Below are 14,983 nucleotides of genomic sequence, written 5' to 3'. Positions count from 1 at the left end.
AATTCCTAATTTTGTCTACTTTTTAAAAATGTGTAGCTTTCCAGTATCCATTTTTGCTATTATACCCACTTCTACCATTAATTGGAAGAAGGTTAAAAACACAAAAAATAGCAACAATAGGCTATGCCCCAGTAAAATGTCAAAACTGTGTAAAAAATGTTGGTTTTGTGACAAAAGACTGTCAGTCCCTAAAAGCTGGGCAAATGGTGATTTCAGCCACACAACCCCTTTGTTGACACCATTTGCCAGGAAGAAAACAGCCACTTTCATTTGCAGCATTTATTTCCCATTTAAACAAACAAAAATAATTTGTTTGCTGTGTATTGGCTAATTTCTGGGTCCCCTTCAGGGGGATCCACAAACCCTGGGTACCTTTAGAATCCCCATGATGTTGGAAGAAAAGGACGCAAATTTGGTGTGGATACCTAATGTGGTCAAAAAGTTCCAGGGGCCTAAGTGCAAACAATCCCAAATAGCCATAAAACCGGCTTAGCACGGTGGGGGGTGGCAATGATTGGGGGTTATACAAGAACAGGCCAGCTATGCTGATCTCTTGTAGCTTTTATGTCTGTCATGGGTTATTGCAGCTTTTAGTGTGTTTGTCCTCCATCTTTTAAAATGGATGTTATGGGTTCTTGCAGAATTTAGTGTGTTTGCCCTCCAGCTTTTAATGTGTCTGTGATGGGTTCTTGCAGCTCTTAGTGTGTTTGTCCTCCAGCTTTTAAAATGTCTGTTATGGGTTCTTGAAGCATTTAGTGTGTTTGTCCTCCAGCTTTTAATATGTCTGTCATGGGTTCTTGCAGCATTTAGTGTGTTTATCCTCCAGCTTTTAAAATGTCTGTGATGGGTTCTTGAAGCATTTAGTGTGTTTGTCCTCCAGCTTTTAATATGTTTGTGATGGGTTCTTGCAGCCTTTAGTGTGTTCGTCCTCCAGCTTTTAATTTCTCAGTGATGGGTTCTTGCAGCTCTTAGTGTGTTTGTCCTCCAGCTTTTAATATGTCTGTGGTGGGTTCTTGCAGCATTTAGTGTGTTTGTCCTTCAGCTTTTAATATGTCTGTGATAGGCTCTTGCCACATTTGGTGTGTTTGCCCTCCAGCTTTTAACATGTCTGTGTTAGGTTCTAGCAGCTCTTAGTGTGTTTGTCCTCCAGCTTTTACTATGTCTGTAATGGGGTCTTTCAGTGTTTATAGTGTTTGTCCTCCATCTTTTAATATGTCTGTCACAGGTTCTTGCAGCATTAAGTGTGTTTGTCCTCCAGCTTTTAAAATGTCTGTGATGGGTTCCTGAAGCATGTAGTGTGTGTGTCCTCCAGCTTTTAATATGTCTGTCATGGGTTCTTGCAGCATTTAGTGAGTTTATCCTCCAGCATTTAATATGTCTGTCATGGGTTCTTGCAGCTTTTTGTGTGTTTGTCCTCCAGCTTTTAATATGTTTGTGATGGGTTCTTGCAGCCTTTAGTGTGTTTGTCCTCCAGCTTGTAATGTCTCTGTGATGGGTTCTTGCAGCTTTTAGTGTGTTTGTCCTCCAGCTTTTAATATGTCGGTGATGGGCTCTTGCCACATTTAGTGTGTTTGCCCTCCAGCTTTTAACATGTCTGTGATAGGTTCTTGCAGGTTTTAGAGTGTTTGTCCGATAGCTGTTAAAATGTCTGTGATGGGTTCTTGCAGCTCTTAGTATGTTTGTCCTCCAGCTTTTAATATGTCTGAAATGGGGTCTTGCAGTGTTTAGTGCGTTTGTCCCCCAGCTTTTAATGTCTGTCACAGATTCTTGCAGCATTTAGTGTGTTTGTCCTTCAGCTTTTAATATGTCTGTCATGGGCTCTTGCAGCTTTTAGTGTGTTAGTCCTCCAGCTTTTAATATGTCTGTGATGGGTTCTTGCAGCCTTTAGTGTATTTGTCCTCCAGCTTTTAAAATGTCTGTGATGGGTTCTTGTAGCTTTTAGTTTGTTTGTCCTACAGCTTTAAATATGTCGGTGATGGGCTCTTGCCACGTTTAGTGTGTTTGTCCTCTAGCTTTTAATATGTCTGTAATGGGGTCCTGCAGTGTTTAGTGTGTTTGTCGTCCAGCTTTTAATATGTCTGTCATAGGCTGTTGAAGCTCTTAATGTGTTTGTCCTCCAGCTTTTAAAATGTCTGTGATGGGTTCCTGAAGCATGTAGTGTGTTTGTCCTCCAGCTTTTAATATGTCTGTCATGGGTTCTTGCAGCATTTAGTGTGTTTATCCTCCAGCTTTTAATATGTCTGTCATGGGTTCTTGCAGCTTTTTGTGTGTTTGTCCTCCAGCTTTTAATATGTTTGTGATGGGTTTTTGCAGCCTTTAGTGTGTTTGTCCTCCAGCTTGTAATGTCTCTGTGATGGGTTCTTACAACTATTAGTGTGTTAGTCCTCCAGCTTTTAACATGTCGGTGATGGGCTCTCGCCACGTTTAGTGTGTGTGCCCTCCACCTTTTAACATGTCTGTGATAGGTTCTTGCAGGTTTTAGTGTTTTTGTCCTACAGCTGTTAAAATGTCTGTGATGGGTTCTTGCAGCTCTTAGTGTGTTTGTCCTTCAGTTTTTAAAATGTCTGTAATGGGTTCCTGAAGCATGTAGTGTGTTTGTCCTCCAGCTTTTAATATGTCTGTCATGGGTTCTTGCAGCATTTAGTGTGTTTATCCTCCAGCTTTTAATATGTCTGTCATGGGTTCTTGCAGCTTTTTGTGTGTTTGTCCTCCAGCTTTTAATATGTTTGTGATGGGTTTTTGCAGCCTTTAGTGTATTTGTCCTCCAGCTTTTAAAATGTCTGTGATGGGTTCTTGTAGCTTTTAGTTTGTTTGTCCTACAGCTTTAAATATGTCGGTGATGGGCTCTTGCCACGTTTAGTGTGTTTGTCCTCTAGCTTTTAATATGTCTGTAATGGGGTCCTGCAGTGTTTAGTGTGTTTGTCGTCCAGCTTTTAATATGTCTGTCATAGGCTGTTGAAGCTCTTAATGTGTTTGTCCTCCAGCTTTTAAAATGTCTGTGATGGGTTCCTGAAGCATGTAGTGTGTTTGTCCTCCAGCTTTTAATATGTCTGTCATGGGTTCTTGCAGCATTTAGTGTGTTTATCCTCCAGCTTTTAATATGTCTGTCATGGGTTCTTGCAGCTTTTTGTGTGTTTGTCCTCCAGCTTTTAATATGTTTGTGATGGGTTTTTGCAGCCTTTAGTGTGTTTGTCCTCCAGCTTGTAATGTCTCTGTGATGGGTTCTTACAGCTATTAGTGTGTTAGTCCTCCAGCTTTTAACATGTCGGTGATGGGCTCTCGCCACGTTTAGTGTGTGTGCCCTCCACCTTTTAACATGTCTGTGATAGGTTCTTGCAGGTTTTAGTGTTTTTGTCCTACAGCTGTTAAAATGTCTGTGATGGGTTCTTGCAGCTCTTAGTGTGTTTGTCCTTCAGTTTTTAAAATGTCTGTAATGGGGTCTTGCAGTGTTTGCTGTGTTTGTTCTCCAGCTTTTTGCATGTATGTCACAGGTTCTTGCAGCATTTAGTGTGTTTGTCCTCCAGCTTTTAATATGTCTGTCATGGGCTCTTGCAGATTTTAGTGTGTTTGTCCTCCAGCTTTTAATATGTCTGTCATGGTCTCTTGCAGCTTTTAGTGTGTTTGTCTTCCAGCTTTTAATATGTCAGTGATGGGTTCTTGCAGCATTTAGTGTGTTTGTCCTCCACCTTTTAAAATGTCTCTGATGGGTTCTTGCAGCTCTTAGTGTGTTTGTCCTCCAGCTTTTAATATGTCTGTGATGGGTCTTGCAGCATTTAGTGTTTGTCCTCCAGCTTTTAATATGTCTATCAGGGGTTCTTGCAGCATTTAGTGTGTTTGCCCTCCAGCTTTTAACATGTCTGTCATGGGCTCTTGCAGATTTTAGTGTGTTTGTCCTCCAGCTTTGAATATGTCTGTGATGGGGTCTTGCAGCATTTAGTGTTTGTCCTCCAGCTTTTAATATGTTTATCAGGGGTTCTTGCAGCATTTAGTGTGTTTGTCCTCCAGCTTTTAATATGTCTGTCATGGGCTCTTGCAGCATTTAGTGTGTTTGTCCTCCAGCTTTTTGTATGTCTGTCACAGGTTCTTGCAGCATTTAGTGTGTTTGTCCTCCAGCTTTTATTATGTCCGTCATGGGCTCTTGCAGATGTTAGTGTGTTTGTCCTCCCGCTTTTATTATATCTGTCATGGGCTCTTGCAGCTTTTAGTGTGTTTGTCCTCCAGCTTTTAATATGTCAGTGATGGGTTCTTGCAGTTTTTAGTATGTTTGTCCTCCACCTTTTAAAATGTCTCTGATGGGTTCTTGCAGCTCTTAGTGTGTTTGTCCTCCAGCTTTTAAAGTCTGTGATTGGTCTTGCAGCATTTAGTGTTTGTCCTCCAGCTTTTAACATGTCTGCAATGGGATCTCGCAGCTTTTAGTGTGTATGTCCTCCAGCTTTTAATTTGTCTGTGATGAGTTCTTGCAGCTTTTAGTGTTGTTTGTCCTCCAGCTTTTAATATGTCTGTCATGGTTTCTTGCAGCATTGTGTGTGTTTGTCCTCCGGCTTTTAACATGTATGTATTGGGCTCTCACAGCTTTTTGTGTGTTTGCCCTCCAGCTTTTAACATGTCTGTGATAGGTTCTTGCAGCTTTTAGTGTGCTTGTGTTGATCTCTTGCAGCTTTTGACATGTCTAAGCTGGGATGTTGCAGCTATTGCCACGTTTATGCTGAACTCCTGTGGAGTTTGGGATGTAAATGCTCGTTTCTTCCAGCTTTCGGTATGTCTATGCTCTGCTCTTGTGACTTTCAATATGTCTCTGCTGACCTATTGCAGATTTTGGTATTCTACGCTTAGTTCTTGGAGCATTTGATATGTGCATGCTGGGCTCTGGCAAATGTTTTAGTATGAATGTGCTGAACACTTTCGGGTTTTGAAATATCTGAACTGAGTTCAAGTAGGTTTTGATATACATGGAGCATTTTCTTTGTCTGTCTGTCTTGCAGATTTTGTATGTTTATTCTTCACTCAAAGTTTTTGCTGAATTTTCTGAAGCTCTGATATGTGTATTATAAGCTCTTGCACCGTTTTGTATGATTCTGATCAGCTCTTGCAGTTTTTAGTGTGTCTTGGCTAAGTTCGTGCAGCTTTTGCTATCTCTGGGAGGGCTGCAATCAGTCTTTAATATCTTCATGCCAAGTTCTTACAGCTTTGGGAGTGTCTGTGCTGAGCGCTTGTAGCTTTTGTTATGTCTCTGTGGACTCATGCATCTTTTGATGTGTTGAAGCTGAGACACTGCAGCTTTGGTTATGTAGGTGCTGAGCTTTTGTTTTGTATCTAATGTTCTAGCTTAGCCCTTGCAACATGCGTTGTTGTAGCTTTTGGTATATCTATGCTGGGTTCTTGCAGGTTTCGGGATGTCAGTGCTGAGCGCTTGGAGCTTTTAGGATGTCATTGCTGAGTTCTACTCTTGAAGCTATTGGTATGCTTATGCTGAGCAATTTTTGTATGTATATGATGATCTTTTGTAGCCATAGGCATGCCTAAATGCCTAAGTTGGGCTCTTCCATCATTAGGGATGTCTATACTGAGGTCTAGCAGCTTCTGCTCTGGATTTGAGGAAGGACATGTCTTTCACTCCCCTCATTTTGCGAAATAAGTGGGTTATTGGGTCTTCTTGACCTATGTCCACTGCAGGATCATTGACTGAACTCCAGTGAACACAGGAGGCACATCTTATTAGCTTTCATTTTAGTATTTGTGGTATTGTGATTTTAGCACTGACTCTACAGCTGACACCATGTGCATCTCTAGTGTACTGTTAATGGGAAACATGAAACATAGGCAACACAACCTAATTGTAAACTGTTTCTTTTTTGCCAACAGGACTGCCTCTGCATTCTTTTCCATTAAGAAGTAAGTTCGCCCCCTGTGCCTCTCAGCAATCGAAATGTGTGCAAACCGCCTCACTGAACGGTGAGAGGTATTCAGAAGACCATCAAGACGTCAATGGAACCAAGTCTAGGGCTTGCTGGAGGAAAGCTCATCCCTTGTGAGTTGGTGGCTTCCTCACAACCTCCAAAGAGCCCTGCTGCCTTGTGGCTGACATATCAACACTGTCTCTGAAGCCATTATCACCAAAGGGGTGGACACAAAGACAAGCCAGACAGGAGTGCAAGAGGAGGAGGAAGAAGGAAGTTCAAGGGAAGGAACCCGACACTAGAAAGGAACATTTTTCTCTGGCTGGGAACCCTTTAAGCTGTCACCCTGGAGTCGTGGAAGAGGTGGAATGAGGGCAGAATGGTGTGGTGTGAGAAAGGGGTCCAGATCCTGCTAACCACGGTGGGGGCCTTTGCAGCATTTGGCCTAATGACAATAGCTATCGGCACAGACTATTGGCTGTATGCCAGGGCCTTTATTTGTAACACCACCAACATTTCTAGTGAGGACACACCATTGAAAGACAAGAAGGACCCTGGAGGGCTCACCCATTCCGGCCTCTGGAGGATCTGCTGCTTAGAAGGTAATGTTCACAATTCCCTTTTGTACATATCCCACAGTGCACCTGAACTTTCTTTTGAAATGTGACATATATATATATATATATATATGTATATATATACTCTGCATGATCCATTACTCCCACTACTCCTCCCTCTAATACTTCAGTCTTTTGATGATTACATACATACACACTCAATTATTCAATTCAATTAAGAATCTTTATTTGGTGATTAAAAAACACCATAAAAGCACATATGTATATACATTGATAAAAAGTTATTAAACATTAATCAAGATCCTTATACAGAATTAATACAAGTAGAAATACCGACATACAAAACCATAAACTTAAAATAGAAAATCCAGAATCTTTCATTCCTAACCCCTAGTCATCCTTAATCGGACCGCAACCTTAATAAAATTCATAATACAACACAAGGTTAGGGGATCGGAGGCTTTTTGCAAGAAGACTAATGCATCCCTAGCATGTTCCTGTTGGGCATTTTTTTAAATATTTACAAGAAAACTGCGCCTGGGCATAGAAAAATAGGGACAAAGCAGAACAAAATGGAGGGAGTCCTGCGGAGACCTGTTGTCGCAACCGCAGGGTCCCTTCTGCTCGATTGATGTGGTGAAACCTGCTGGTGAAGCCAACATAAAAGGAAGTAAATTCAGTCTAAAACGGCACATAAGAAATCTATCCTGTGCATTATGCACGAGGTACAGATAAGGCTCCATACCCTCCACATTCTTCACCAGATTATGAGCCCTCACAGTCTTTTTAACTCTTTCAGCCTCAGCTCTGCATTGGATTTTCCGCTCTAGGAAAATTTCCCCTACTTGTTTCTTGTGCTGGACTGAAATTGTTGTAGGGTTCGTGAAGAGGTTTCCACAACCTAAATCCTCAAGGGTATTTTTCACGTATTTAAGCCAGGGGATGCGCATACAATTAGTCCTATCTAAGCAGTCCAATAAAATTTCTCTGCTTAGATGCGCATCTGGATTAACCCATATTTTTAACCAGGCCACAATTGGCCTAAATTTTAACAGGTCATCCAAGTATGGCCTCCCTAGCTCCCTATGAGCTATGATTCCAGCGGTGCTGGGTGGCACCCTCAGGATAGATTTCAGATATTTGTTTTCTTCCTGTTGGATTCTAGTAGTGTTCACAAAGCCCCATACTTCTGCCCCATAGATTACTTTGGAGCATGATACGGAGCAATACAAGTTCATCACCTGTTCCAGGCTCCATCTACCTAACCTCCTGCCGTATCCTGCTATTGCCCCATTAGAGGCAATCATTTTACTACAACGTTCCGCCACCAAGGAGTTAAACTGCAAAGCGCCATCGAAGGTTACTCCAAGATAAGCGAACGTTTTGACCTCCTCTAAAATATGGGTGCCTATTGTATAAGTAAATTTAGAGGAAGGTTTTTTGCCGGCCAGGAGCACATAAGATTTACCCAGGTTGACAGATAGATCCAGGGTGCTCATGAACTTAACGAACCCATCTATCAGGATTTGTAGGCTTCGCGGTGTGCGCGCGAGCAAGACCGCGTCATCCGCGTAAAGCAGGACAGGGATATGCCTCGGCCCGACCCTAGGGGAATCTGCCTTTAAACCCAAAAGAAACTGCTCCAAGTTGTTAATATAAAGGGAAAACAGAAAAGGGGCAAGGATGCAACCTTGTCTGACTCCGCTCTTACATGGGAAAGAGTCAGACAATCCTCCCTCCCTGTTAAATCGAACCTTGGCCGTGGTGTCGCTGTGCAATTCCCTTAATATAGTGATTAAACCACTCTCAATCCCCATGCTTGACATCAAGTCCCACAGCTTTCCTCTATTGACGTGGTCAAATGCTGCTGCCAAATCCATGAATCCCATATAAATAGGTTCATCACTGGCCAGAGTATATTTGGCAGTCAGCATGTAAAGGTTCAGGCATTGGTCACTAGTGGACCTCCCTGTCCTAAACCCGTATTGAGTGTCCGAGAAGATGTTATTCTCATCGGTCCACTCGGACAGTCTGTTAAGGATTGCCCTACCCAAAAGTTTGGCCGATACGTCAATCAGGGAAATCGGCCGATAGCACTTGGGGTCGTCCCTGTTGCCCTTTTTAAAAATTGGCACAATAATCGCTTTTGACCAAGATGGTGGCAGGTCACAAGAGATAGCAGTATTTATGACTCTGGTCATCAGAGGGGCCCATAAATCTATATTGCTAAGAAACAGGTCAGGGGGAATCCCGTCCGGACCCGGAGCCTTATTTTTGGTCAGACCCTCCATCCCTGCAGTAATCTCCTTAAGAGTAAATACTACCGGGGGAAACCTGACTTAGGGTTACCGGTGGCTCTACAGGGATACCGGGCTCATGGTTATATAAACCCCTAAAGTGTGTGACCCACTGCTCCGGGAGGATGTTAGCCCCTATATCCGGGAAATCATTTTCTTGAAAAGTCGGTCTATTAATGATTCTCCAAAAGCCCGCAAGATCCTTTCTTTCCCCTGCCTCTCTTAAATCTGCCCATGCTTCTGCCTGCAGGGCAAGTTTCCTCCTTTTAGTCTCTTTTTTGTATTTTTCTCTGCACACCCTAATTTTTTGAGGGTCCCTTGGTTTTAGCTTAAGGCAGCATTTCAACTCCCTTAGTGCCTTCGAGCAGTCTTTATCAAACCACCGGGGATTAACCAGGTTACGTGTGGGCGCACTGGTCTTAAGTAGGCCGTCGATCAGGTTAGCTATCTGGTCAAATGCTTCCAGTAACCTTGATCCCTGGACTTCTAAGTCTAGACAGTCATTAATGGCCAGTAGGCCCTTGTCACCCAAGGTTTTAAAAAACTTTACCCCGTCTATTTTGGACCATTTCAGTCTCCTGCCCTGGTCTATGACCCTCTCCTCAATTGTGCGATGGGCTCTGGTTCCAGCACCCACCCTATACGAGAGCACCAAAACGAGAGGGTTGTGGTCGCTGAAGCTGCTCCATTCTATCCCTGCACTAATTATTTTATTTATCAGGGATCTCGAAGCCAAAATATAATCTATAATAGATGAGCAACCCCTACCCTTAAAAGTTGGTGGAAGTGTGCCATCCGACTGTGGATCTATCATATTAATGGTATGTTCTAAGTCATACTTAAGCCGAAGCAGACCAAGAGCCGACCCGTGGGTGTATGAGAGAAATGCGGCCCCTTCTCCATTGGGCATTGTGACCAATCTGAGTTTGCCTTGACCAATGCCGGACAAAGATGGCAGTTAAAGTCTCCCATTAAAAGCAGCCCATGAGACTGCCCCTTATTTTGAAATGTTGTTTCTTGTCCCAGCCTCTGGTCTAGTTCAGCTAGTAGCGGGATATGGTTGTTTGCTGTCTCAGTGTTATAGATGTTAAAAACAGAAAATCTTAGCCCCTTTCCAAGGAACCGAACTACCTGGATCCCATGTGAATTCCAATCTGGGGAAGACCAGGTGCCTGGGAGGTCTAAATCTACGTAAATGGACAACCCGCCCATTGCTCTCCCTGATCTAGATTTTCGGGCGGGAACAAAAAAACACTTGTACCCCTGTAAATGGTAATTGTTCACCAAAGCCCATGTCTCTTGAACACATATAACATGAAATTTCCTAATGAAATCAACCCATTCCTTGTTGTTAAATTTACCCGCTATGCCCGCTACATTCCAGGAAATCAGTCTCACTCCCTCCCCCCTCCCTTCTGAGCCCTCCTGTGGACTTGATTGTATCTCCTGTATTGACCCTTGCAAGGCCAGCCCATGTCCCCCTCCTATACATTCTATGACTGTAGCCTTAGGTTCAGCACACCCGGGTTTCCCAACACCAGTCAGTAGGGTTTGCTGAACATGAGAGCTTCGCTCGACCAACACCTCTGCCAGGACGCCCTTTTCCATGTAACCCTGGGGGGCGTTATCCATTTGTCAATCTACCCCCTCTAGATCGTTCAGGCAATTAAACCGATTATAGGTGTGAAAGGGTGGTTCTGGTCGGCCAAATAATGGTCTAGGGTTAAAATCCTGGTGTCTCCCCCTTCTGCCAACCCTCTCCCAGTTGTTTTGCATTTGTGGCGGCTGTAGTGGGACTGGAGTGATGGGAAAGAAGAAAGACACCCGAAGGGTTTGAATGGTGGATTCCCTAGATCTGTTTTTCCCTTGGCATATATAGGTCACTGTTTCTGTGTCCCTAAAACTCACCAGTATACAGTCCCCTATAATGGATTTATGTGTTCTCCCCACCCATGGCACCCTTCTTACCATTATAATCTCATTATTAAGGTGTATCGGGAGGGGTCTATTTATGTTTAGCCACTTAATGACCCTACTTTTCAGGGCACAAAAATCCTCGGTTTCACCTACTTCGAGTGGGGGAACACCTGCCATGACTACAGTAAAATCATTAGTCTCAGGGGGTAGGTTGGGCCTACGTGGTCTCGAGGGAAGCTTCATTAGAGGGATCAGTGTAGTACTGTCTACCGGCTGTGCCGGATAAACCGGACCTGAAGGGGGAATGGGAATGTTAAAGTTAAGGGGCTTAGTTGGTGCAGGCTTGTTCCTTAGGGGATGTTGCGAGACCGCCGCATTTGCGGTTTGTGGAGGGACTATGTTTGCAGCACTATTTACAGGCTGTTGGAGGGCTAAAGTAATGGGAGTAGGTTCTGGATGCCTTCCCTGATGATCAGCCGGGATTTTCAGACTACTTAGTGTGGTCTCCAAAATGGTTAGTCTGATCTCGATCTTTTTTATACTCTCGCTAATCGGTAATAATAGAGACCTTAGCAAGAATTCCAAGTTCCCAAGCGGGACAACAGAAAGGGGAACATTGGCGATATTAGTTCCCGTATTTTTTGTCGAGGCTGGAGCTAGATCATCCTGGACAATAGGTTTGGGGTGTGATTCAGCCGGTAATTTCGCTGCTAGTACGGGGGGTTTAGTAGAAGACTTCCCAAAATCCAGATGAGAGATTTTTGGTTTGCTCCTTCCCTGGGCTCCCTTCGATTTCCTCCTACGTTTGTTAGGAGGGGGCCCAAGTACTCCTTGCGCGGTGGCTGGTTTGGGTTGAGCTTTCCTAGCCTTAGGGGCTAGGGGGGGTTGGGAAACTAAATCAATGGTCACCCTAGTGGGGCTTGGACTGGTAACTGGAGCTATACTTATGGCTTCAACTGGTGAGGTGTTCATACAATCCCTCAGCAGGAGTGGGACATCGTCTATTAGGGACAACTCCTCCCTAGGCGTGGTGGATTGGTCTCCAAGGGGGGTATTTTTCAAATTATCTATTGAGCGTCTCCTTTCTGCCCTTAACCGGGACAGATTACACTCTTTGTCCCCCTCCCCCCCGCCCGCGAGAAATAATTCTCTAGGGTCCTGCTTTTGACACCTCCCGGCTTCAATGGAGTGCTCTCCTTTGACGGGGACGGCATTATAATAGTACAGAGTTATATTCAGCAGGGGATTGTAACAGTTAATGTGACCAGGAATCGAATACACGAACAAAGGGGGTAGGCCCAGCCCGGCCTCCTTGGCCCCGGACGGCCACAGACGGTCCCGCCCTTGTCCCGGGCTTCTCCCGGCGCGCTCCCGCAAAGCGGAAGCTCTGCTCAACTTTGTACACTACCACACCCGCTTGGAGGGCTGATAGGCGGGGGGCGTGGCCAGCGGGGAGAGCAGCCCAGGCGTGACTGATTGGGCGCGCAGGGACTCCTGGACGCTGGAGTCCCTGCCTCAGTGCTCGCAGCCCCGCTGACACACTCGCCTGCCCCGCGTTCCACAAAGCTTCCACAGACAACCAGCAGCTCCCACAGTCAACAAGGGGCTGCGGGACCCGCGAAGCGGGTCCGGCGAGGCGCTAAGATAATCCTTACGTGCAGGGGTACAAAGGCTTCCCACAGTGCGTCAAGGTCCGCAAACAGGTCTTCGCAATTGGCTGGAGGGTCCCAGTAGGTCGAGTGTTTGATCCGCTTTTGGCTCCGTTGGCGGGGGGCGTGGCCAGCGGGGAGAGCAGCCCAGGTGTGACTGATTGGGCGCGCAGGGACTCCTGGACGCTGGAGTCCCTGCCTCAGTGCTCGCAGCCCCGCTGACACACTCGCCTGCCCCGCGTTCCACAAAGCTTCCACAGACAACCAGCAGCTCCCACAGTCAACAAGGCGCTGCGGGACCCGCGTAGCGGGTCCGGCGAGGCGCTAAGATAATCCTTGCGTGCAGGGGTACAAAGGCTTCCCACAGTGCGTCAAGGTCCGCAAACAGGTCTTCGCAATTGGCTGGAGGGTCCCAGTAGGTCGAGTGTTTGATCCGCTTTTGGCTCCGTTGGCGGGGGGCGTGGCCAGCGGGGAGAGCAGCCCAGGTGTGACTGATTGGGCGCGCAGGGACTCCTGGACGCTGGAGTCCCTGCCTCAGTGCTCGCAGCCCCGCTGACACACTCGCCTGCCCCGCGTTCCACAAAGCTTCCACAGACAACCAGCAGCTCCCACAGTCAACAAGGCGCTGCGGGACCCGCGAAGCGGGTCCGGCGAGGCGCTAAGATAATCCTTGCGTGCAGGGGTACAAAGGCTTCCCACAGTGCGTCAAGGTCCGCAAACAGGTCTTCGCAATTGGCTGGAGGGTCCCCACACACACTCATCAATGCTACTTCCCACAAAGAACACCATCGAAAGTCACACAATCTCAAGTTGTGATTATATGCAGAGATTTACGACCATGGGACAAGCCTGGACATTTACCTCCACATTATGAACAGCTGATATGCATAACATCTAGATTTTCCTAATAGACTACAGAAGATTCAGTGCATAGTGAGTGCTGCAGAAGAAAACACTCTCACTACCTCACTTTCTCATTCATTCAGCTGCTCTCCCCAAACCACTCACTCACCGTGTGTCACTCACACACTTATTCACTTGACTGACTCAATGACTATGCTGTCACTCACACTCTAACATATTCACTGACTTCTCAAATCAGATGTCTTGCTTACTTCCTTGTCAACTCACTCCCTCCCTTACTCACTCACGTTTAAATAATTTTACACAGCTGCACGCTAACTCATCGTTTCATGTATTCACTTAACTAAATAATTTTACATACACTCACTCATTTACTAACTCACCAGACTAATCATTCACTGACCGCTTAAGACTAAAAAATACAAATAGTTTAATGTTTATTGTGCATATATTTGAACTCTTCTGAAATGTATGTTCGCCTTAGAAATACTTTAGCATATAAATACGGTATTATGAATTTTCAAAGATTCAATTAAAGATGTGATTTTACTTACTCGATCGCTGAATCGTTTACTTTACTGAAATGTTGGGTCAGATTGTTTCTAATGAGGAGGGCATTGAGCACCAAGGTGAGATGATTTACAATACGAAATGAATATTAGCAAAACTTCAGAAAAAATGCCCCAAGTTTGGGCTGCATCTCACTTCACAACGTTTCTCTCTCTCTCTCTCTCTCTCTCTCTCTCTCTCTCTCTCTCTCTCTCTCTCTCTCTCTCTCTCTCTCCATTCAAAGGCATTCTTAAGCTCAGCCCAGCTGCTTGCATCACAGGCACAGAAATATGCTGTAAACATAATAGAAATACTATATATATTGCACTGTAATGTTAATGAAGGTTGCCTGAGCCATTCTGAAGGATATCGGGGCATGAGGATTAAAGGAAGAAGGAACAGGCAGATGAGATGGGGCTGCTAGGTGCCTCTGCACAGCCACAGTGTCTGGCTGGAAGGACACATTTGTTAGGGAATGCTCCAGTCCATTGATTGGTTGATTTCTCCTTTGAATCTGGATGAAGAGAGAAACTCATTTGATTTGCAGCGAAAGGGACCAAGTCTTCCGGTGAAAGACAAAAGCCAGCGGATAACTCCCTCTTGGAGGATTCACCACATCATCCACAAATGCAACAATTTTCGTTTACCACCCAACTGTAAATGAGGCTCTTCTTGATGAAAGGCTGTTCACTTCCTTGATATCTTTATTCCAATGGCATCATAATTTAATTTATATCTGAAAATTAAAGCGGTATTAAGAAAACATTATTTTTTACAACAATTTGTTTCATGGTGTTGGCTGAATTTGAAGATATTTTTTTCTATATTTTTATAACAAGAGATAAACCCTGTAAGTTACCTTACTTCAGATGGACCAGTGCAGCATCTCCTCGCACTGACCTTGGGGGGTGCTGTGTGTTTAAGTTAATAAATTACAATCCTAAAATAGCACAGTGACCTATGAGCTGTCATCAAAGAGCTGCATGCAAGCGGTATGGTATAGGTTAAAGTATTATGCCCCACCTCTTATGTTATCTTATCACTTACCCATTCTTCCTCTACGAGGGTACCCCCATCGCCCGAAACAGATTCTGTGTTGCCTCACAAACTAAAACAGCTGTTAGCTAGTTTACCCAGCCACCACCTAAAGGCTGGAACAATGACCACCCTCACTAACAGCATTCTGGTTTGTATGGTGTTCCATTGAGGCTGGTACCGTGAGGCGTTCTGAA

At 44.8% G+C, this 14,983-nt stretch overlaps 1 protein-coding gene across 3 annotated transcripts in view; it reads left to right on the top strand.

Moving 5' to 3' along the window:
* The first annotated feature begins 6,276 nt into the window (after window positions 1-6,276).
* Window positions 6,277-14,983, top strand: part of CACNG8 (calcium voltage-gated channel auxiliary subunit gamma 8) — an 83,040-nt gene continuing 74,333 nt past the window's right edge. For 2 of the 3 annotated variants that reach the window (XM_078650934.1, XM_078650932.1), the window contains exon 1: window positions 6,277-6,499. In XM_078650934.1, the coding sequence (XP_078507060.1) occupies window positions 6,277-6,499 (223 nt within the window). Of the gene's footprint in view, window positions 6,505-14,983 lie in introns of all 3 variants that reach the window. The other variant, XM_078650933.1, reaches the window with a different exon arrangement.

The sequence above is a fragment of the Lissotriton helveticus genome, chromosome 7, assembly GCF_964261635.1.
Source record: "Lissotriton helveticus chromosome 7, aLisHel1.1, whole genome shotgun sequence".
NCBI lineage: Eukaryota > Metazoa > Chordata > Amphibia > Caudata > Salamandridae > Lissotriton > Lissotriton helveticus.
This window is presented reverse-complemented; position numbering and strand designations above follow the sequence as displayed.